Source organism: Abramis brama (genome assembly GCF_963993115.1).
Source record: "Abramis brama genome assembly, chromosome: 11".
In the NCBI taxonomy this organism is placed as follows: Eukaryota; Metazoa; Chordata; class Actinopteri; order Cypriniformes; family Leuciscidae; genus Abramis; species Abramis brama.
Genome location: NC_139973.1, coordinates 10,383,737 through 10,408,764, shown reverse-complemented (window position 1 = coordinate 10,408,764; position 25,028 = coordinate 10,383,737). Strand labels below are relative to the sequence as shown.

The window sequence follows — 25,028 nt, the reverse complement described above, 5'->3', positions numbered from 1 at the left end:
TATTCACTGTTTCTGTCTCTCCTGAACTTGTCCTCATTTCTCCCTGCAGTCATGTCGTGTAAGTGTCCAGCCAGTTCACTCACCTAGACCTAACACAACTAACTCTAACAGGATTACGAGATCAGGATCTGGTACTAAGAAAGGCATTGACTTCTCAGTGGGCACAACTCAACAAGATAAAGATAAGACAAAGATCTGCTTAAGCCAATTTGCAAGGTGCTCACCTAACTGGATACTGGACACTAGCCTGCCAGCTCTGGCTAAAGGAATTATGGTTTTAAACTAATTGTTTTCTCCCTCATGGTGAGAAGCATGCAGTCCATTTACATGTAGTCCTGTTCAAGCTATTTTCTGTATATATTTTGTAAATAATAAAATACGCTAGATAAACAAACAATTACATGAAAAGAAAGTATACACTTTAAGTGAACCTCAGGGAACATTGAAATAATACAAAATCCATGTCATTACCCCTTTAAAGGTGCTCTAAGCGATGTTGGGTGACGTCAATTCTTGTTGACGGTCGAAGTATAGTCAAACAAAACGGAGGCTAGCTCGACCCTCCCACCTCCTCATCCCATCCCCTCCCCCTGCCTTCCGTGCTACCTGAAACAGGCTTTTCCTATGTAAATTCGGGACTTTGCACGTTCTTTCTCCTTTCCCCTCTTCTTTGCTATTTGTTCATCGAAACGTTGTCTCTTTGGTCATGTGTTGGCCATATCAAAATTCAAGAGAATATAATTCTAACCTTAGTCATTGTCGTTGTCTAGGACATCTTTCCTATAGCTAACTTTCTTCATGCTTCTCTCTCCTTCACTCCCCACACCCCCCTTCATGTGCACACTAACCCCCCAACCCCCACTCCCAAATCATTCTTGTTGGTTATTGGCTGGAACACTGTTTGTTATGTTTCGTGGTCCAGGTTGGCCCAGTTTGTTTTTGTTGCCGTTTGTGGAGCCTGGCCTGTCTACAGAGACCATGTTTTTTTTACAGTGTGTTCAGGGGACAGGCAGCTAGCGGATAGTGAGGAGATGTTTGCTGTATGTGACAAAAAAGTTTTGCCCTAAAAAACGTGTGACATCGCTTCGAGCACCTTTAATGTAGCCTAATATCCTGTCTACTCAGATGCCTTCAATATTATGTTTTTCTTTCAGTTTTAGATGTATCCTCCATGCACTTCCTACAATGGATAACATTATTTCACCAAGTAATGTTATATGTTCCTGGATCAACATCTTTGATCCTGGAACAACATTCCAAACCCGAAACAGTACCTTTATACAGGTAGGCTTATATAGGCCTACATACACAAAAGCAACAGATAGGCATTCACAAAATTGACTTGGACTCAAAGCTTACCTATAACTGTAATATAAGGTGTAATATGATTCCAACGAAGGACCAAAATGATTCAAGAAAAGCTACACTAAAGTTAAATGCTTTGAGGCATGATCTAGATGTTTCTACCAGGCAGGGCCGTTTCTAGGCATAGGCAAACTAGGCGGTCGCCTAGGGCGCAAACAGCTGGGGGGCGCCAGTGAGAGCCCCCACCACACCAAGACATTTTTTTCTCGCCCAAGCGAGTGGAAGAAAAATCCTTAATTTTTTACATTTCCGATAATGGAGCGTATATTTGCACTAAGTGCCTGTCTTTTTTGGCAAAAAGACGCCCACCACTAAATATCTACAGTGGCATAGGTCGTAAGGTGTGAGGTGCTTGAAAGTAGCTTTTGATGCGTTCGACCAGAGAAAAAAGGACTTTGGTTCGACCCGAGTTCGAATCCGCCTTTTGCCGAACTCGCTCTTCTCCCTTTTCCCAACACATGAGATGTAAAATGTATAGCCTAACATAAGGTCTCTAGCGTTATATTTTGTCAACGAACTAAAATTGAAATTGTGATATGGCTTTGTGCCTTTATAAAACAGCACAAGACTTTAATTAAGTAGCCTATATAGGCATTCTGTTTGTGCTGCGTGATTTAAAGAAAAGTGCGCACTTTGCTCATGCGATCAGCATGGTGATCTGGTGTTTTCTCCAAAATAAAAGCTCAAGGGTTTATTTCTTGCAAGTGAAGAAATGTACATGGACCAATGTATTGTAATTTTCCTATACTATAGTGTAATGTAAAATATACATTTGAAATATTCATTTTAATTTATACAGTAGCCTACATATTATTGGCTATATGGATTTTACGTCATAGGAATACTTATATAAATCATAAACACCGGTGATAATGTAATGTAGACTGAGACTCTATATCATAACTAATAAGATGTTTGAGCCCTCTTTAGTGTCCAGGTACAAGTCAATGGTTTTTCTTTGTTCAATGTGCACAGTTCATGGGTTGAAGCTCTTAATTTTTAGCTCTCAAAGTGCCAGACTGATGCATTAATTTAACCTTCAAATGTAAAAAAAAAATCTTGCCTAGGGTGCCAAAAAGGCTAGAAACGGCCCTGCTACCAGGCATTTTAATATAAGTCCACTATTGTTATTAGTAAACTTACTCCCGTCTCACGCTACATGTGGGACGAGTTTTCCCACAGGGACACAGGTAAGATTATTTATTTATTTTAGTTGTTGTTTTTACCCTGTTGACTGACTGAATCAGCTTCTCTGTTTCGGACACAACCTGTTTTAGCTAGGCTACTCTTTAATAGGAGAGAGTGGTGTCTAACATACTAACATTCCTTTGGCGACACCTCTGGGTGGCAGGTACAAATGACATGCAATGGATATGTTATGGTTTGCAGTACTAATTACTCTGACCGGAATGTTTGCATTTCTTAATTTCTAAAATTAATACATTTATAATAAAAATATAATACAAATATAATAAAAATAAATAAAATAATAATAATAATAATAATAATAATAATAATAATAATAATAATATCTATTTTGCCCCAGGTAATGGGAAAATCACCATACTGATGCTTAAAGGCAGGGTAGGTAGGAATGGTCTAAAAAACTTCTTTTTCAAATTTGTTTAAACTTTATGTACATATCAATACATAATTAAAATGTAAGTACTCTGAAAAAGAAAGTATAAAAATCGAGTGTCTGTAGACCTCTCAGGACTGTTTTAAAGACAGTTCATTATTTCCATTCACTCCACCCCCTCCCTTCTGGGCTCCTTCCAAAGCCACGCCCCCAAAACACATGAACGCGCGACTCCAACCGCTGAGCTGAAGACGCATTATTTACCTGAGACAAGCAGAGAGGAAGGAGCACAGTGCATGTAGTGACATCATGTCAGAATCACATGTAATAAAAAAATCTAACGCTAATTGCTTATGAAAATAAACAAATAAGATGTATTTTAGTACTCACTATCAAGCTAGCATATTGATATTGGTAAATTTAAAATATATATTTTTTGATTCGCTAACGAGCTAGTTATATAAGCTAAAAACAGGTTGCATTGATACACTTTTTTACATTACCATCAGTTATATTGTGATGAAGATGAATTTCGTGTAAGATTCATAACATATATGGTGTTCTGCATGTAGGGGTGGGAGATATTGACAAAAATGAATATCTCGACATTTTTTTCCAATATCTAGATATCGATATTCAGGCGATATTTTTGCCATCCTTCAAAGAAATGTGAGCAAACTGGCAAAGAAGGTCCAGTTGGTCTTTTGACTTGCTGCATTTGACCTGTATTATTCTAGGCTATAGAAAAAAACAATAAAGGAGCTAACTAAACAGAATCTGTGGCAGCCCCTACTTTTTCCACTTACAAAAAAAAAAAAAAAAAAAAAACTTAACTAGGCACTTCTTGCAACAGTGATTATTAAATCAAACAACAATATTGTTGATGATCAATCAACATTTTCAAAACGGTATAAATCCATTCATTTTTCCCCCAAAACGCTATAAATCCTTTTTTTTTCTTTTTTTTTTTCTAAATTTATGGTTTGTCTTTTTAAAAAAGTTTTTGTCTTTTATTTTTCGTGTTTGCATTTATGAGGAAAAAACAATATTACTTGACATTTCTCCATTATGGACGCGAGCGCTCTGAAAGCTGCACTAAGACTTTCAAACTTTAACAGAGACCTCAAAACAGAAAGCACAAAGCCTTTCTTTAAAACGAATTTCGTTTTGTATTAATTGTATCTTAATTTTAATATATTTTTTTTTCATTAATTCATTAATATTTTCATTCCTGGATTAAATACATAAAGTAAATATAGGCTATCAATCACAACATAAGGTGCTTGAACTGGAGATTATATCATCGTGAACCGAACCGTAGCCTCGCCTCACAGGCCTAAAAAATGTGAAATATATTTACAGAAATCTGGTTCTAAACAAAACCATCCAAAACAAAATAAAACTATGTAGCCTAAATGTGCATTTCTCCGGTGCATGCGTTCACTAGCCTACTGCGAAGATCGCGAGTCAAATATCGTCAACTTCATCTTTGCAGCCGACACAGAAATTAATAAACAATTAAAATGTCTTATTGCAATATTTTACACATTCATAATCATTACTTTTGCTGGTTCTTTGAGGCAACTTTTTAGGTTTATGGCGTTTTGGAAAAGAGCTCTTCACGTACAAACACCGTTTCACCAAGGCACAGCAGCCCTTCAGCACATAAGAACAAAAAGAGAAAAAGCACGGACTTACTAATTACGAAACTTTGATGTGGTTGAACAGCTGAAACAGTCACAAATTCCTCTGCAACGCAAACATTCTCAGTACGAGTTATGAAGGAAGAGAACAGCATTACAGTTTTCAGCGCGTCCTCCTTTGATTGATGTGTTGTGACTGGAAAAGTGCGTGCAGGAGCACATGCGCAAAATGTAGGTTTGTAAAATGTCCTTTTGTAAAATAAAAATAATTTTAGGGCGAAGCAGAGGAGGTCGTGCAAGAGGCCGTGGCGTGCAACTAGGGTCCGAGGAAGTAGAGGCTGAGGACGGGGTGGTCGCTGGAAAGCTACGCCGATATTGACACGCGTTTTATTTCTTTGTTTATCCAAAGACTTTTTGTTCATTACCTTTTCTTGTACTGTCTTCTTTTTTTGCCTTGTTTGCCTTCACTAACTGCATGCCGGTAATGTGAATTTTGATTGCTCTTTCTCTGCCATTGTTTTGCTATTCCTAGGTTCCGTGCCTCTCGAATTCCTCAAATCAAACGTGCGCGCGCAAGTGGGCAGATCCCGTGGCAAAAGGGTGGTTGCCATGGTTGCGAGAGAGAGTGACAGTCGCCTAAGCCAATCCTTTGATTCGTCCCGAATCGAAATAATGAGCTGTGTTTAATACAGATTAAACGGTCTAGAGTCACTTGATTTTTATACTCTTTTTTTCAGAGTACTTACATTTTAATTATGTATTGATATATATAGAAAGTTTTAACAAATGTGGATCTTTTATTTTTATATAGTCCTACCTACCCTGCCTTTAAGGCCCGTTCACACCAATAACGATCACTTTAAAATAACTATAACGAACTATATTAGCGTCCACAACAACGCACGATAATGTTATGATTAATATAAGTACGTTCTGTTTAATATAAGCATGAGCTATTGCCTGCCGCTTTAAATGCTCGAGCAGCTGTAGTCTGATTGGCTGTTCAATGTTTTTATCTTTCATCAGCTGGAAAAAAAATCTAAAGTTATTCCAACGGTATTGTATTGTACACCAAGATTATTATACAGCTTATCATTGATCATGTCGAATACTGACTCCTTTCCCATCCCCCCTTCCCACAAACACACACTTTCACACACACACACACACACACACACACACACACACACATCCCCCCCTTCACTTTCTATGAACAAAAACCTTCAAAATCAACTCTGTAACCCTAACCTGGACCTTGGAGGAACTAATCGTATTAAGGCTAAACATGCGGTCAACCTTTAAAAATCTGCTTGCCTAATCCATTGGGAACGGTTTTAGACGTGTTAATTAGAACTTAATGTGACCTTTGATAACCTGTTGTCTGCTGCCCAGTGTAATTTCAGTAAACATTAAAGACTATTCAGATCTATCTAAACTGAATGTCAGTTTCATAGACACATACATTGACTTAAAGAAGAGAGGCTTTTTGTTTTCCACAGAAGAAAAAAAGACATGTTTGGAAAGGCATGGAGGTGAGTTTTATATATAATGACAGAATTTTCATTTTAAGATAATAACTTTCAGACGTAAAGACTCTCTCTCATATTTAAACAGTTTTAAAGCCAACATTAAAAATGTGTCTATTTGACATAGATTTGAGCAGCAAGATTTAATTTAACAGCACAGTAAAATACAAGGATTTAAAAGGTATGGAATGCAAATGCACCAAAAAGCATGTAAGAGGATTTGGGTGAAGGACAAGAAACATGGTCACAGCAGAGCAGCAGGAATTGGAAAGGGAAAAAAGCTTTTGTCATTTCTCATCCCCTTCTGTGAAAGATGCCCATTTATGCCAGCATCCTGCTATGCACTGTGGCCCTCGGCATTTGCCCCATTGTTTTGATGATTATGCGTGCATGTTCTCTTACGAGAGTCCTCTCGTACTGCGTTTTTTGTAAAAACGCTACGGGAAAAACTCTTTTTTCACGAAATACTGAAGCAAAAAATTATCCTTAATTTTCCATATATGTAAAGCGCGTTGCAGCAGTACACAGCTATGGCGAGACAGCTTGCTCGCTCATTGGCTGTTCTGCGGCAACTGCATAAGCCTATCGAGCGAGGCCTGAAGTGACGTTTCGCGCCCTCCTTGCCACTTCCCGCCGAGACGGGTGTGGCTAACCTCTAGAAAAGGAGCTCGAAAAGGCTGATTCACTTGATTTTTCATCTCTTCAGCGAAGCTCACGCATCGCTGGATCACGAGGAAGCACGCGTCGTCTGATGCAAGCACTTCAGCGGGACGAGCCCTCGAAGCCGCTGGCCAACGCCGCCTTCTACCGCCGTACCTGCTGCGCTTTCCGACGCCATATCCTTTCCATTCTATTGTTCTTGTGTGTGTGTGTGTGTTCGCTTTGCAACACTCACCCCTAAAAGAGCTGCGTCTTTTTCAAGATGCCTTCTCATGCAGCGCTCGCGCTCGCTGACGGCGAAACGCCTTCACTCCGAGCCAATTGCCTACGGTGACTCTGAGGACTCGCCGGGCATCCTTTCCAAGGCTGCCCTTCCTGGAAGCGGATGGCGGGATTAGTTTTTCTTTACGTTACAAGAAAAGCTACCCTGCCTCTGCACGCTTCATTCACCGGCGAAGGAGAAAAGAGTGTTCTTAGTCCCGCCGTTGGTCGGTCTGACCTCTTTTCTCTCACATTTCTCAGTTCCCTGTTCGGCGACTGTATCCCCCTGTGGCTCAGTGGTGGAATTATACGTTTTCCGCATGGGAGACCGGAGTTCGAATCCCGGTCTAGCGGCATATATATTTATGCCGCCAATGCTTCGCTCTGTCAGTCCCCTGAAGGCGACTGCAGAGATGCATTTTGCAGCCAGCGAGCGCGTAGTACCCGCTTGCCTGCAACCGAACACCGTTTCTACGGTTCCCGTGCGTCACTTGCGAAAGGAGAATGGAGTGTTTTCAGCCCCGCTGAAACTGGGCGATATCCACTCTTCTCACATTCTGGCATTTTTCAGGCGTCTGAAAATGTTAGTATTGCATGTTGTGCTTACTCGCATGCCTGCAAGCAAACGCCAGTGTGGATAATACTCGCGCTGACTTTATGTCTATGTATCTTCACTGTGGTCCAGTGGTAGATTCTTAGGCTTTCGCGCAGGGGATCCGAGTTCGAATCCTGGGTCTGCCGGCAGAAAATGTTTATGCCGCCGAATGCAAATCACTCTGTTTGTTCCCCGAGAGGCAACCGCAGACGTGTTTTTTGCAGCCCACGAGCACGTGGTACATGGCCGGACTTCTACCGAAGTCCCGGCCACGGCCGATGATGCTATATGTGTAGAGAAGATGCCCACTGCCTAGTGCCCATTCCTACACACTAGCACAGCCCTTCACACAGGGCCTGCGCTCATATATTCGACTCGGGTCGATCACGCACACAACATAGTGAACGTGCCCACTGCCTAGTGCCCACAAACACTATGTTCTGCATGCCTTGTGGTTTCTGTAAAGACGAAACCTGTGTTTATTCACTCTGCTCAGGCAGACAGTGCACTCATTGCAGTAACTGTGCCCGCTCTCCCGCGCCCACACTTACTCACGGCCATTATATGTCCTACGGGACTCGCCCAGCCCTCCTTTTCTCGGTTAAACACCGCAGCGGGGTCGAGCGCAGGCATTCTGTCCGCTGTGATCAGCGCGCTTCCCCCTCGGTAGAACGCGCTTCATAAAAGAATTTAAATAAATAAAAATCCCGGCCGCGGCCGATGGTGCTTCAGGTGTAGAGCAGATGCCCGCTGCCCAGTGCCCATCCCTACACACAAGCACAGCCCTACACTCAGGGCTCGCGCACATAAAATCGACTCAGGTCGATTGCGCTTCCAACATAGTAAAAGTGCCCACTTCCCAGTGCCCACGAACACTATGTCACACAGATCACAGGTTTTCTGTTGTCCCGGCCACGGCCGATGGTGCTATAAATGTAGCGTTGATGCCCACTGCCCAGTGCCCATCCCTACACACAAGCACAGCCCTACACTCAGGGCTCGCGCACATAAAATCGACTCAGGTCGATTGCGCTTCCAACATAGTAAAAGTGCCCACTTCCCAGTGCCCACGAACACTATGTCTCACAGATCACAGGCTCTCTGTAAAAACGGGACCTGTGCGCGCTCGCTCTGCTCAGGCAGGCAGCGCGTCCAAAGCAGTGAATGTGCCCGTTTCCCGCCCACATTTACTCGCAGACAGCATGAGTCCCACGAGACTTTCTCAGCCCTCCCTCACTCAGCTAAGCACTGTAGTAGGGTCGAGGACGAGCGTTCTGCCCGCTGTAATAAGCGCGCTCCCCGCCTCGAATGTCACAGGCGTAACGCCTATGTTATTGCGCCCCGAAGCACCTCTGTTGCACGGCGAACAGAGCGCGCTTCGCATCCAACCCTTAGCCAGCCATGCAGAGGCATGGGCAGCGCTTCCAGGGGTTTCGGACTGGGTGCTAGACATTATAAACAGAGGCTTCTCGCTACAGTTTTGTCGACGCCCTCCCCGCTTCACAGCGCGCGTCGAAACTACGGTGACTTTAGAAGTAGCACACCTACTTCGCGCCGAAATATCAAAACTGATGAGCAAAGGGGCGATAGAGCATGTATCCCAAGCTCAAAGCGAAGGGGGGCTATACAGCAGATACTTTCTGGTCCCCAAAAAGGACAGTGGTATCAGACCCATACTGGATCTAAGACGGCTGAACAGAGCATTAGTGAAACGCAGTTTCAAAATGCTCACGACCAGGAAAATCCTCGCACATATTCGCCGAGGAGACTGGTTTATGTCGATAGATCTGAAGGACGCGTATTTTCAAATACAGATAGCGTCACATCACAGGCGATACTTGAGATTCGCCTTCGAGGGTCAGACATACCAGTATACAGTCCTGCCGTTCGGCTTGTCCCTGGCACCTCGTACATTTACGAAGTGCATGGACGCAGCGCTCGCCCCTCTCAGACTCAGAGGCATGCGAGTGCTGAACTATTTGGACGACTGGCTGATCCTAGCTCAATCACGATCACAGCTCGTGGAGCACAGAACCATTTTACTCGATCACCTCGAGAATCTTGGTATCATGGTCAATTGGACAAAGAGTTCGCTGAACCCCAGTCAAGCGATTTCGTTTCTGGGTACCATTCTGGACTCACAGTCTATGACAGCGCGGCTGTCGCCACAGCGCGTGCTGCACATTCAGCGCGCGGCGAGATCCTTCCGCTGCGGCGCGACTACCCCGCTCAGGAAGTTTCAAAGGATGCTGGGTCTCATTGCCTCAGCATCGCCAGTTCTTCAGCTGGGCTTGCTCTGCATGCGCCCTCTGCAGTTCTGGTTGAGAGCGCGAGTACCGCGCGGAGCGTGGGTTTCCGGCCGGTTACGTCTCAAGGTCAATCAGAGCTGTGTGGCAGCCCTGATACCTTGGATGGCGGACGACTGGTACCGATCAGGTGCAAGCCTGGGGACTTCCTCGAGAGTGAAGATGGTGTCGACAGACGCATCCACCTCGGGATGGGAGCGCTGCTCGAGGGCAGACCGTTCTTCGGCCTGTGGTCAGAACGAGAAAAGCTCCAACATATCAACTGCCTGGAAATGCTGGCAGTGCACAACGCGCTGACGCGTTTTTGTCCCCAAATCAAGGACCAACACGTCGTAGTCCGTTCGGACAACACGGCCGTGGTGTCCTACATAAATCGCCAGGGCGGTCTCAGATCCAGATCCCTGTACAGGCTGGCGAAACGCCTCCTAACATGAGCTCAGCACAATTTGCGCTCGCTGAGAGCAGTGCATGTGCCCGGGCTCCAGAATTTGGGCCCAGACAGACTGTCCAGGAACAACATTCCCCTGGGCGAATGGTCTCTACACCCACAAACAGTCCGGCTGTTGTGGGAGAGATTCGGCAGAGCGGAGGTGGACCTATTCGCGTCCCGCGGAAACGCTCATTGCCCCGTGTTCTTTTCCAAGAACGACAGCGCGCTGTCCCGATGTGGCCGCGCTGCCCGCTATACGCTTTTCCCCCCGTCTCCCTCCTGCCTCAGGTGTTAGAGCGGGTCAGGGAAACAAAATGCTCAGTACTGCTTGTAGCACCGTTCTGGAAGAACCAAGCATGGTTTCCAGTCCTGATGCAGTTAGCAGACATCGCTCCATGGCCAGTGCCATTGAGGAAAGATCTCCTCTCGCAGGCCGGGGGCTCGATTTGGCACCCACACCCAGAGTTGTGGTCCCTTCATGTGTGGGCGCTCAACGGATATCCGTTGATCTCGCAGAGGGAGTGATGAATACCATCACTCAGGCTAGAGCACCGTCGACTAGGCGGCTTTATGCCTCGAAGTGGTCGGTTTTCTCCGGCTGGTGTACAGCTCGGGGCCTATCACCCCTCGATTGTGAGGTGACGGAGGTTCTCTCCTTCCTACAGGAGCTGTTGGATAAGGGCAGATCCCCTTCCACGCTCAAAGTTTATGTGGCGGCTATTGCAGCGTTTTCTGGAACAATGCTAGGTCAGTCACTAGGAAGGAACGATTTAGTCATCCGCTTCCTCAGGGGAGCTAGGAAGCTGAATCCTCCCAGACCTCCTTCAGTCCCTATGTGGGACCTTTCTACGGTTTTGGCAGCCATGAAAGGTGCCCCTTTTGAGCCTATCCAATCTATTAGCCTCAAACATTTGTCTTTTAAAACAGTGTTTTTGATGGCTCTCGCTTCGGTGAAGCGCATAGGCGACCTGCACACGCTCTCCGTGAGCCCAGCGTGCTTAGAGTTTGGACCTAATGACTCTAAAGTCATACTCAAACCTAGGCATGGTTATGTGCCAAAATCCCTCAACACGCCGTTTCGGGCTCAGGTTATCTCCCTGTCTGCCCTGCCGGGATCAAGTGAGGAAGGGGACTCAAGTTTTCTTTGCCCCATTAGGGCTTTAAGAGCTTACGTGTCCCGCTCTGCTGTCTTCAGACAGACTGAGCAGCTCTTTGTCTCGTTCAGTGGACGTTCCAAGGGAATGGCTGTTTCGAAACAGAGCCTATCCAGATGGATAGTTGACGCCATAGCTCTGGCTTACACTGTCAAGGGCCTCCAGTGCCCGTTGGGCGTTAGAGCGCACTCCACGAGAGGCGTAGAGGGACGGAGGGATTCCCCTTTTGTCTCTAGACTCTCTCTGTGAGGTCATGTTTTGCGTCTGCGGACGCTACAATATAGGGAATTAAGGTCCCCCCCCCCTTATTCCCAGACTCTCTGTGAGTCTATCTGGTGATTATGCACTGTATACCTGGGTTAGCTTCCAGTGATCGGTGTTTTATCCCAGCACGCACGGCGTTTTACAAGGGGTTCCCGTAGCGTTTTTACAAAAAACGCAGTACGAGAGGACTCTCGTAAGAGAACGTACTCGGTTACTAACGTAACCTCGGTTCTCTCTAGAAGAGGGAACGAGTACTGTGTTCTCTGCCGTGCGTACGGTTCACTCTGGTTCGCTTCGGCGATGAAAATCAAGTGAATCAGCCTTTTCGAGCTCCTTTTATAGAGGTTAGCCACACCCGTCTCGGCGGGAAGTGGCAAGGAGGGCGCGAAGCGCCCTCATTGGCCTGACGTCACTTCAGGCCTCGCTCGATAGGCTTATGCAGTTGCCGCAGAACAGCCAATGAGCGAGCAAGCTGTCTCGCCATAGCTGTGTACTGCTGCAACGCGCTTTACATATATGGAAAATTAAGGATAATTTTTTGCTTCAGTATTTCGTGAAAAAAGAGTTTTTCCCGTAGCGTTTTTACAAAAAACGCAGTACTCGTTCCCTCTTCTAGAGAGAACCGAGGTTACGTTAGTAACCGAGTACGTTTTTGATAGTTTCTTGTTTTATACATGGGTCATAAAAAGTGGGTATTTCTATTTGATTTGGCTGCAAAGAGAAAATGTAATAATTGAATATGAATTATGAATATAAAATCAAATATAGATGAGTAAATATACACTGAACAAAATTATAAACGCAACACTTTTGTTTTTGCCCCCATTTTTCATGAGCTGAACTCAAAGATCTAAGACTTTTTCTATGTTCCACAAAAAGGCCTATTTCTCTCAAATATTGTTCACAAATCTGTCTAAATCTGTGTTAGTGAGCACTTCTCCTTTGCCGAGATAATCCATCCACCTCACAGGTGTGGCATATCAAGATGCTGATTAGACAGCATGATTATTGCACAGGTGTGCCTGTACACTGACAATAAAAGGCCACTCTAAAATGTGCAGTTTTATTGTATTGGGGGGGTCCAAAAAAACAGTCAGTATCTGGTGTGACCACCATTTGCATCACGCAGTGCAACACATCTCCTTTGCATAGAGTTGATCAGGTTGTTGATTGTGGCCTGTGGAATGTTGGTCCTCTCCTCTTCAATGGCTGTGCGAAGTTGCTGGATATAGGCAGGACCTGGAACACGCTGTCGTATACGACGATCCAGAGCATCCCAAACATGCTCAATGGGTGACATGTCCGGTGAGTATGCTGGCCATGCAAGAACTGGGATGTTTTCAGCTTCCAGGAATTGTGTAGAGATCCTTGCAACATGGGGCCATGCATTATCATGCTGCAACATGAGGTGATGGTCTTGGATGAATGGCACAACAATGGGCCTCAGGATCTCACCACGGTATCTCTGTGCATTCAAAATGGCATCAATAAAATGCACCTGTGTTCGTTGTCCATAACATACGCCCACCCATAACGAGAGAACACCTCTCCAAAGTACCAGACGCCATCGAATGTGAGCATTTTCCCACTCAAGTCGGTTACGATGACGAACTGCAGTCAGGTCGAGACCCCGATGAGGACGACGAGCAGGCAGATGAGCTTCCCTGAGACAGTTTCTGACAGTTTGTGCAGAAATTCTTTGGTTATGCAAACCGATTGTTGCAGCAGCTGTCCGGGTGGCTGGTCTCAGACCAGATCTCAGATCTTGGAGGTGAAGATGCTGGAAGATGTGGAGATCCTGGGCTGGTGTGGTTACACGTGGTCTGCGGTTGTGAGACCGGTTGGATGTACTGCCAAATTCTCTGAAATGCCTTTGGAGACGGCTTATGGTAGAGAAATGAACATTCAAATCACGGGACATTCCTGCAGTCAGCATGCCAATTGGACGCTCCCTCAAAACTTGCGACATCTGTGGCATTGTACTGTGTGATAAAACTGCACATTATAGAGTGGCCTTTTATTGTGGCCAGCCTAAGGCACACCTGTGCAATAATCATGCTGTCTAATCAGCATCTTGATATGCCACACCTGTGAGGTGGATGGATTATCTTGGCAAAGGAGAAGTGCTCACTAACACAGATTTAGACAGATTTGTGAACAATATTTGAGAGAAAAAGGCCTTTTGTGTACATGGAAAAAGTCTTAGATCTTTGAGTTCAGCTCATGAAAAATGGGGGCAAAAACAAGTGTTGCGTTTATAATTTTGTTCAGTGTATATATATATATACTGTATGTATATATATATATATATATATATATATATATATACACTAACCCTAACAACAATTGTACTTTCCTCTGTTGAAAATGTGCATTACAGATTTTAAGATGTTGCTTTGGTGTTGAATGCATACATTTCTTTAGTCTGTGAATTCTATAATGACACTATGGTAGTTGCTGGAATAATTATCTCTATAAATCCCCAATAGGATAAGCATTAATTTGTGGTTTTAGTTAGTAAGTTGTGGTGGCTGCAATCAAATGCATGTATTGTGTGTAGCTGTAGCCTCATGCTTTATCATTAAGCCTATGACCATGACCCTGTCTAAGAGCCAGAAGTGACAGATGGATGAACAGAATGACAAAGATTGGACTGCAGTAGAGGAACAGTGAGGGTCAGTCCAGCCTCCTCTTCACATACACTTGTACCTCCTAATATCGAACACCATGACGTCTTTTCATTTGCTCAGCTGACTCTATGATTATCTGAGACTCTGTCCCCTAGAGTAAAACATAAGTGCCACTGCGACATCATGTGTCACCATGTAAGATGATTATTCTGCCATTATGTAATTAACTGTGTATGCTTCCTGGGGCCATTTTAACACTTCTTAACTAGCCTTACAGTGTAATGTTAGTGTGAATGTACACTATAATTTAGTACAGTATTGTTAGGGGGTAACAGTTTAGGACCCAAGGACCAGGTGTTTGAAAGAAGACCCGGAGTCAGAATTATAATAAATTGAAGAAAAGTTTTACTAAAGATAGTTTGCAGTTTCATCAGCAGAAGTCAGCTTCAAGACTCACACAGGAGTTCGTAGGCCGCCCCGCTTACAGTTACAAAGATCACAGCAGTTAAACCCTACACCAAGGTCTAAGCTACGTCCTTGCTTCAGATTGAAGTTTCTGATTGGCTAAGAAATAGATAAACATAGTAATTTTCCACACATATACAGATAGACGGAAACATATCTCCATCGATTAGGCAGCTGACACTCGGACCCTGAAGTTAGGCACGTCGAATCTTCCAGGTCACAGATTTGGGTTACTGGGCGCCAGCCTGTCCAGAACAACAACTCAGTCAATCTCCAATATGCCAGTGGTTCCTTAACCTGTAACCAAGAAGACTAACACACACACACCGACACACAGCTTTTCCAAGGTTGGATTTGACCAGGCTCTAACTATAAACAGCAGAGTCCTCTCAAAACATCAAGATAATGCGTTCTTTCTCTCAAGGAGAGCTACACTTTAGTCTAATTGGAAAGTAAGGCTTTAAAGAAGAAATGGTCCCTTAAACTATTGGCTTCAATGACCCCTATATGTTTTAACACGTTGAAGACCTTTCTCAAACACAAAACAAGTCCCTATTTCATTTCTGGAAGCCGGGCTAAATAAGCAAGCACTGTTACTGCATTCAAATATCAAACAGACATTAAAGAATACATGAAAGGAACATTTCAGTGATCACACTGGTAACATCTATAATAAAGTAAAATCTCTAGAGAAGTCATTCAACTTTGATATTTAGAAGGAAAATATTGATTAATATCTTTATTATAATCACTCATTAGATATTGAAGCAGCAGTGGATTACAATCCACCCCCTTCAGTATTTACTGTTAAAATGTTGTAAAAATACTGCAATATATATGTAGAGCTTGTTTGACTTTTGTCAAAATTATATGTGCATTATTAATCTATATAATAGATTTATATAACCATATCTCTCTGTTTTCTATCAAGCTCTTTAAATCACGCTCACTGCACTCCTTTAGTCCAAGGCCTGTAATTGAACAGCTGTAGAATTTCTCAGTGGTAACCTTTAATTTGGCACAAGCAACATGCCAGTGGCTAAAATCTCATGATCACCTAAAAGCTACAATTTGTATCCTAGGCAGCTGCAAGCAGTTAGCTTCACTGCAGTGCTGGATATACTCTGCAGATATAGAGATGTTAACCACATGGCTCTGATAGGGCTCTGACAGGCCAAAAGATCCTAATTGCTCCCTTACACCCCTTCATTAAAAGGCTTAATGGGGAAAACACAGTAGCTTCAGATGTGGATGTTGTCTCTTTTGTAAAAGACACTGCAAACAAAGAAGAAACATAAGAGAAGCACTGCTATATAAGATAATTCACTTTTGAGTCTCCAAATGGGATTGTTTCTGTTTGAATGTTCCTTTTTGTCATTTCTACCAAGATTGCTAATTTCAGATTCATTGTTTTTCCAGGAACAAACTGAAATGGTAATGATAGCATTCATTATGGTGAAATACATAAAACAGCCATTTAGAGGGATTAGTATAATTTTATTACTTAATTTTAAGACGCAATCAGTTTCCATATAACATTTGTACAGTTTTAAATCCTATAATAAACTGGAACAACAGAGTGACTTTACGGCTTGGATTTTATCAGACTCTTTTGCATGCATTTCACTGAACACTGTGTGAGGTTAAACAAAATGATTCATTAAAAAAAGATCTCTGATTGGACCTTCAGGGTTCCATGCAATTCTCTGACTCAAACCATTTGCTTTTTCCAGGCGCCCACTGGTAATTAATCATTATTCATAGCAGAACATTGAAAAACCCCACATATAACAAAGAAGCAAGGTATTTTGGACATGCTACCGTGATAACACCATGTTGTTTGACACTATCATGATAGTTATACTATGTTATTCTTTAAAGTACCTTGGAGAAGTCGAAAAGTAAACACCAAACATAGACTGTTAGAATGTAGGCATACTATGCTAAAAGCCATTCAAATACTGTAGAATTATCACAATTTATCAACAGCCATATACGACACGGTAATGTCAAATGCAAAATAGGTTATATATATCAAGGTAGAACTTTAAGTTCAATGTGACTTAATTATACATTTCACAATAGATTCCAACTGGCATGTTGTAGCTATAGTTTCTAAATGTGTAGGTGCTATTTTTCATAACAAATGCTATACAAATGCGATCAATAAAAAGAGAAACAAGTCAACACTGCCTTATGAGTAGCCATCAATGGTCTCACCTGTAATTATAGCCTTGTTGTACCAAATGATACAGTTAAACAATCACAAGAACTATTGTAGATTTTCATAAGGGCAGGTACAAGTTAGAATCAAGACTTAATTATACAGTAAACAAATAAATAACAGTATGCGGACTGATCTCTACAAAAATATCACAATTTCTACGTCTCATGATAGAAATATCAAATTCACAATGACAAATAATCTGTGTTATCACTGAGAAAACATCAGAGTTGGCAGTAATTTCTTTCTATTTTCTTTCTCTTCTCCACAGTCACAGTCTCTCTCACATCTCATTGACAAATATGAGAGGGCCTCTGGATGTGGGACTCCCCACCTGTCCGTACAGCATCGGCAGGCCTAGATTAGTTTGGGGTAGATTGAAGCCTCCACTTGATAAGTCAAAACTCGCCTGGTTGTAGAGCCTCTGGCCAAAACTAGCTCCAGATTGATCAAAACTGGTTTGACTGTACTGCCTGAAGCTGCCGCGTTTCTCAGAGGGAGTTCTGGAGGGATGGCGCTGGGTGGACTTATGCAAACCTGTCTCTTTGTAGGCAAACCAAATATTACCAGCCCAAAGGAAGAAGTTCAAAAAACCAAAAGCCTGCAAGCAGATAAGGATGAATTAGAAATATGGAATTTGTCTACTTGTAAATTGGTAATTTTTATAGGTAAAGAAAGTTTGTCAAGTCCTTTACCAAGATCTGAAGGTTTAAAACGTTTTTAAAAACCTTAAGTCTGAGAGCTTTATAAAGCAGGCCTGACAGACGTTAGCAGTAGCTAGGTTGTTGCTAGGGTGTTGTGTGATTGGTAAGGTGCCTTGGGTGGTTTCTAGGCTGGTTGCTAGGCGGTTCTGGTTGGTTACTGAGGCATTCAACAAGATGAAGAACTGTGCCAAATGTTGTGAAGCCAACATAATTATAAAACAATAGTTATAAATGCCTGTCAATGATGCACCTTTTAATATAGGTACATTTTTACTTCACATGTAAAGAGTGTAAAGTGAAAATGTACACTTCCGTTCAAAAGTTTGGGGTTGGTAAGCTTTTTAAATGTTTCAAGCCATTCAAGAAACATTTCCTACTATTATCAATGTTGAAAACGGTGGTGTTGCTCAATATTTTTTTGTGGAAACATGGATAATTATTTTTCAGGATTCTTTAATTAACAGGAAGTTCAAAACAACAGCATTTATTTGAAAAAATTATCTTTTGTAACATCATAAATATCTTTACTGTCACTTTTTATCAATTTAATGCATCTTTGCTGAATAAATATATTAATTTCTTACTGACTCCAAAATTTAGAATGGTAGTGTATATCAAGTGCAAGTTCCTTTATTTTCTCTTTCCTACATCGATACTAAACAAGAAATCTACTCACGACAGACATGTTGAGATTTGTCCAGATGGGTTCCTGCAAGACCTCACATAAGTTCTCCTGGGCTCTGCATGCAGACATTAACGGCAGGATTTGATGCACATCAGTGGCTGTCTTCACCCCAGACAGAGTTTTAGCCCAGGCAATTGAGCTTACCAGCCACAGGCTAGAGAACACTAGAGTCACCATGAAGTCCTATGTCGATTGAAAATAAGAAGAGAAAACAGAACAAGGGTCTTGGTGATTCAGTTAAATGAGTAGTTCACCCAAAAATGAAAATTAGTAGTTCACCCAAAAATACTGAACAAAATCGGTGTTAAATAAAAAAAATATCCTGGCTCTTCCCAGCTTTGCAATTTAATATTTTTTTGAAGTTTTGAAGTTCCAAAAAGCGCATCCATCATCATAAAAGTAATCCATACGACTCCAGTGGGTTAATAAATGCTTTCTGAAGTGAAGCGATGGGTGTTTGTGATTATAGTTTATAAAGTTTTGAATATAGATATTATTCTAACAAAAACCCATAGCTTTGCTTCAGAAGGCATTTATTAACCCACTGGAGTCTTATCGATTACTTTAATGATGGATGAATGCGCTTTTTGGAGCATCAAAAATTCTGACACTATTCAATGGCATTACAAATTTGTTATTTAAAGGAATAGTTCACTTTAAAATGAAAATTCTGTCATCATATACTCACCCTCATGTTGTTTCAAACCTGTATGAATTTCTTTCTTCTGCTGAACACAAAGGAAGATATTTAGAAGAATGTCAGTAACCAGACAGTTTCTGGGTCCCATTGACTTCCATAGTATATTTTTTTCCTATGGTAGTCAATGGGACCCAGAAACTGCCTGGTTACTGACATTCTTCTAAATATCTTCCTTTCTGTTCAGCAGAAGAAAGAAATTCATACAGGTTTGAAACAACATGAGGATGATTATATGATGACAGAATTTTCATTTTAAAGTGAACTATTCCTTTAATATAACTCCGATTGTGTTTTGCTGAACGAAGAAAATCATATATACCTTGGATGGATTGAGGGTGAACTATTCCTTAAAGTTATATTTAGTTTTTCAGCACAGTGTGCTCTCAGTCTTTTTCTTACAGAAATTTTGAAATGCACTCACAACTACTGGACCTCTGTTCTTCTCTCTGTATTTTTTCTGGTAGAAGAAATAAACAATTGTGGCCAAAAGGGAATAGAGGAAAGCCAGGACTGACACAGTGACGAAGAACTGTACAGATGAAGCATAATCTCCTTCGAGAAAGATAGTCTCTTTCCTGGTTCCTTCACACAGAGGAGCACTGAAGTGTGCCTGTTGAAGTCTGGGAAGAGAAAACATTGTAATTCACTGCTTTCACAAGTTTCAAGCACAAATAATAGATAGCTTTTTTCATGCATAAGTCAAGACTGTGACAATGAGGTGCCATTAATGTGTCAAATATCTTCTAAAAATAGTCACTCACTTCATAGTTTACTTGAGATTTTACAGTGGATAGTGTAAGGACTTAATTCTACCTGTCTTGACCCTTACAGATGCACTCAGTAATTCTCTGTTGTCAATATGACCTTTCGCTTAAACACACCTACTGGTGTGGATGCAATATCACGCAAAGATATTGACTGACAACATTATAAATTTGCTAGTTAGCAATGACTAATTTACTCATCAAGCAAAAGTGGCCAAATACTTAGGGTTACTGAGATAAAGCGAATAGCATTTGGCTGGTCATATATGAATTCAAAATCCCATTAGTGGGATAGGTTTTGACAACAGAACTCTTAGTATTTGACAGATGTGGCTACCATATATCAAAGCTTGAGAGATCTAGCACAAACAACCACTGAGTTACTGATGCTCAAACAAAAAGTGTTACTTCCCCGGTCTCCCCTACAGTTTTTTTTTTTTTATGTTTATAAAACTACTGAGGAAAGAAATCGTTGAGTGCATACTTCAATTGTGTACTGTAGGTTGAATTTGTCTGATAATTTAGTAATGATATCTTTGACTTAAAGGTAGAGTAGGCAATTTCAGAAGGGCAAGCAATAGCAAGCTAGCTTTAAAAGCATGAGATCCCACCCTCCCTTGAGAGTGTCTACAAAGCCACACCTCCTCCAAAACACATGAGCGTGCACAGCTGAGTCTGCAAAGCATTAAATTACCTCATGTCCCGAAGCACATAACATTACAATAATAATGAAGGTAAACAACTTACAGAGCTCTTACTCATACTACCTGACTGCTGCAGATTAATTTCAACATTGATAGTGTTAATATAGAAACGCATAAATCCGAGTCTGAGAACAGCTCTGGTTGTCATCTCGTTATTACGGTTACGATATGGCGTGAACGCAGCATAAGCTCGTTGTTTTGCTTCAGGAGGAACTGTAAAAAGGCAGCTGCTGTTTGTTTGCACCGCTCAGTGACGAGCAGCGTTTCCATTACCATTTGAAATTTAAATTGCGAATTGAAAATACGCCCAATGGAAACACATCAATTTTGCAAAACTCCTATATATCGCAAAAAAATTGTTTTAACGTTCGCACGAGGTGGTTTTTCAGGCAATTCAAAAAGGGAATATTTCGCAAAACTGCAATGGAAACAGTTTTTGCGCATTTACAGGTCACCTTTCTTTAGTAAACTCATAAAAGACACAAGAATTACAGGAATACTGGATTCTAAACAGCAAATAAATGCCACAATTTATCAAGACCTTGAAGCATATGAGGGAGAAACCCAGAAACACCTCATATGTGCCGCTCCCAAGAATAAGGGCTTTCCTTGCCATTAATGCTTGGATAACAGGCCTACGTCTCCTTCGATTAAAAATAATGGATAGTGCGGTGGCTGGGATAGGCTACACGTAAACTATCAACATCTGTTGCCATGATTTTTCTAATGACTAATCGCGAGAGAGAAAAAAAAGATGTTTTAGACGCATAACATCGGATAATGGAAACACCGTCATTTCGCAGTAGTTTTTTTTATCGACATTTAGAAAATATCGCAAAAGTTTTGCGCAAATCTGTAATGGAAACGCGGCTATTGTCTGTCTACAATTTTGCATTGCCTCATGGATTGTGCTGATGACGTGTGATGATTGGACAAACATTTTTTGGTCCTGAGACTTCCACAGAAGGTAGGCTATATGTAAATGATTTTATATTTAGACCATTTCTATTATTAATTGCTATCAGGATATGAAGAGAGTTTGAACCAGTATGTGGCGAGCAGGACGAGGTCGAGGGCCGTGGGAGGATGGCGCCACACAGTACAACCAAAAATATATATTTTTTTAATTGCCTATATAGCCTACCTTTATTAAAACCAAATTATTAAAAATAATACATAATTAAAGTGTAACATACATTTTAATACTTATATTGCATTGTGGTAATTAAGAACACTTACCTGAATGGGTAGTTGAAACTGATGCTGATGTTGTTTTGGATTTTGTCCAAACATTCCACTTTAACCATTATCTGGCCAGAATATCCCCCACATGTTGCAAATGCTAAAACAGCACAAAGCTGTGGGGGGAAAAAGCTAAATATTAATGAAGTGCCCTGATGATACAGTATAAGCCAGTATGTGGAGGGGACAAAGATCAGCTCTCTTGACTCCCCATCTGTACAGAAGCTTTACTTCATCAGAGAAAGTCGAGACAAATTAACCTCACAGAACATTAAAACATTCTGTTTTAATCATCCTCCAGTTTTCTGATTTAAGGTCAATTTAAATGACCTCTCATCAAACTGCTGCACAATTAATCGTGCAAAATTAGACACAGATGCTTTTTAAGTGCACTAACCCCTGCAATTGCTGTAGACCTGGATGCCAGGCACTAACACATTTGTCTGACACAATTTGAATATTTTTCACAGGTTTTGTATTGTGTTTGGCATAATGAATGAAAGGGCTGGAGGTTTACTGGACAAGTGCCAGGGCTTTATTCTCTGTGGACACAGGTGCTAGATAAGAAATGTATCCAAGTCTCCTGCTATTCTCTCTTTCCCCCAATCCCTTCCCCTCTCTCTCTGTTTCCGATACTACAGCAGATGAAAGGATGCGGCTCCTTTCAATTAAGATTTAATGCCTTTACTGTGTATATAAAAATTAAATACTGTCTGGAATACTTGAGTGTTTGGGTCTGTGTGTGTCAACGGAAGACAGAGACACAGTAAGAGAAAGAGAATGGAGATTTTTTGTTATGTATTATGTTATTTATTTCTCCATACTTAAGTGGCTTAAGCCAACCAAAAATTGTGAATATTTAAAAAGTATCACACATACAGACATCCCATATAAAATATAATAATATCTTTAGAACATGCATTCACAGAACAGATGAAGCAAAGAAGAAAAAAAAGGTAGCTTCTTTGATGAGTCTCAGATGAGACCCAGTGAATTATGCAAAGATTACCCAGGGGTTGCAGCACATTCAGACAAACACACACACACACACACACACACACACACACACACACACACACACACACACACACACACACACACACACACACACACACTAATTACCTCACATTTACACACACACACACACACACACACACACATATATATATATATACAGTATATGTATATATGCATACAGTACGTGCAAATACAAATATGCAATTGTGCAGCATTTATCGCATCACAGATTCATCATTGTAAAGTCTGTCAAAGAGCTGGATGGCATCGATCTTTTGCACATTTCAACAAAAGCAGATGAATTATTCAAGCAAGAGAGACTAACAGGGAGCCAATGCTGTGACCCCAAAGACCAGCTAATAATTAAACCTGATTTTTGATAGACGTATTTGCATGCTTTAAAGACTATTTTAAGAATGCAACCATGAGAAACTGCACAAAATACTATCAGAACTTTACTTTTATTAGACACTTTTTGCTCCTGTCAAATTATGGGCAAACCCAATTACTTACTGACTAATTTTTTAGTCATATTATATTTCTATTCTGGTAATACTTTAAGAATTCATAAAACAAACAATATATTTTTTTTAAAGCTTTTTTTCTTAAGCTTTTTAGCCTATCTTTTTGAGATAAGTGGTATAATTGTGCCAGTGCGTCTTGTTAAAATACAATTCCTAATGCTTTAAAATGAACCAATACTTAGAGGATAGAAATAGAGGAAATAGAGGTCTTACCGGAGCAAATATGACCATACACATTGATGAAACGGATTAAGCATCAGCCTGTTGTCTGTCTATGAAGGACTGTTGAGCTCCTCTGCCAGCCAAAACCCAGAGATACTGAATGAGTGGACACCATGGAGATGCTTCTACAGGGACACTGTGTGTCTCTGCTCTGTGTCAGAGAAAAGACACACATCTACATACATGCGCACACACACACACACACACACACACACACACACACACACACACACACACACACACACACGATGATATACGCAGACCCCTGGCAGATCATATATATGCAGACCTATTGCACACATATATGTATCCATGCACATATTCTGTACATGCACTCACAGTCATTGAAAAATATTAAATTAAGCGCATAATAATCAGTACGTAATCCTTGGTAGATATACTGGCCACATTACAGCCATTACATCAGTGTTTTACATGCCGAACATAATTATGGATATAAATAAATCTGCTACAATAATGGCCCACTATTGTCTTTAATTATTGTAAATGATTATATTGGAATCAAGCCTTTTGGTAAATTCTTTTTTCCCTACATAATTTTTTGACAGCTCAATGACTAAATATCTGGGCTGTCAATGTGAATGATTCAACAGGAGACTTATTAAAATAACATGGAATAAGCTATTTCATCCCAGTGGCAAGATTTGCGATCAAAATTATTACTTTATATAAATATTAATTTAATTAAAGAAAAATAACAAAATGAGTTATTTTTAATTAGCTATTACTTATTATCGTATAATTAGTTATCTTATTTTTAATTCATTTTAGTATAAAATATTTGTATTCACTTCATTACCTTCTTAAGAAGCTATGTTAATAATACAATACAATCATGTTTCACTCATGTAGCAACCGTGCCTCCTTTCAGCTGTTATAAATATAAATTATGAATAAAGAACAGTGCCCTGAAAACAAACAAAGCAGGTATTGGTGGCTTCTGAAGATCTGAGGCGAATACTTCCTTCAATAAAAAGTTCATTTACAGAGTTAAGAGATAATTAAGTGAAAGAAAGAAAGAAAGAAAGAAAGAAAGAAAGAAAGAAAGAAAGAAAGAAAGAAAGAAAGAAAGAAAGAAAGAACGTACTTTCTCAAAACTCTTCACACAGTTCTCCTAACCAACTTTCATCTTGGCACAGCATTTAGCTTCACATTCAAACTGCACTAAAACTACCAAAACACTTCATCCATGTCTCAAATCAAGTTATTCTTCCATAACACTGGCAAAGTTTTTCACCCAACAAACACACTTTGTTACTCATAAAACAACAACCGGTAGCATTACACTGTTTTCCTTTGTATAATTTCTTTACAAAATCTTTCAATTTTTTTTCAGTTTTTAG

General features: G+C 41.1%; 1 protein-coding gene across 1 annotated transcript; it reads right to left on the bottom strand.

The window, feature by feature from the left end:
• Positions 1–16,363: 16,363 nt before the first annotated feature.
• synprb (synaptoporin b) lies at positions 16,364–23,794 on the bottom strand. Its single transcript, XM_084129897.1, has 5 exons — positions 23,656–23,794; positions 21,899–22,017; positions 19,613–19,811; positions 18,483–18,674; positions 16,364–17,703 (listed from the first exon to the last, which is right to left on the bottom strand). Exons 1-5 carry the CDS (start codon positions 23,677–23,679, stop codon positions 17,386–17,388), a joined length of 852 nt encoding a protein of 283 aa, XP_083986023.1. The 5' UTR covers positions 23,680–23,794; the 3' UTR covers positions 16,364–17,385.
• Positions 23,795–25,028: the final 1,234 nt, after the last annotated feature.

What these genes read in the sequence shown, in the direction of transcription:
- synprb (XM_084129897.1), bottom strand. Translation starts at nt 23,679, where the DNA reads ATGTGTATGGTCATATTTGCTCCG. An exon ending in GTATGGTCATATTTGCTCCG is followed by an intron (nt 22,018 to 23,655) that starts GTAAGACCTCTA and finishes TTCCCCCCACAG; the next exon opens with CTTTGTGCTGTTTTAGCATT. An exon ending in AGTTTCAACTACCCATTCAG is followed by an intron (nt 19,812 to 21,898) that starts GTAAGTGTTCTT and finishes TTCTCTTCCCAG; the next exon opens with ACTTCAACAGGCACACTTCA.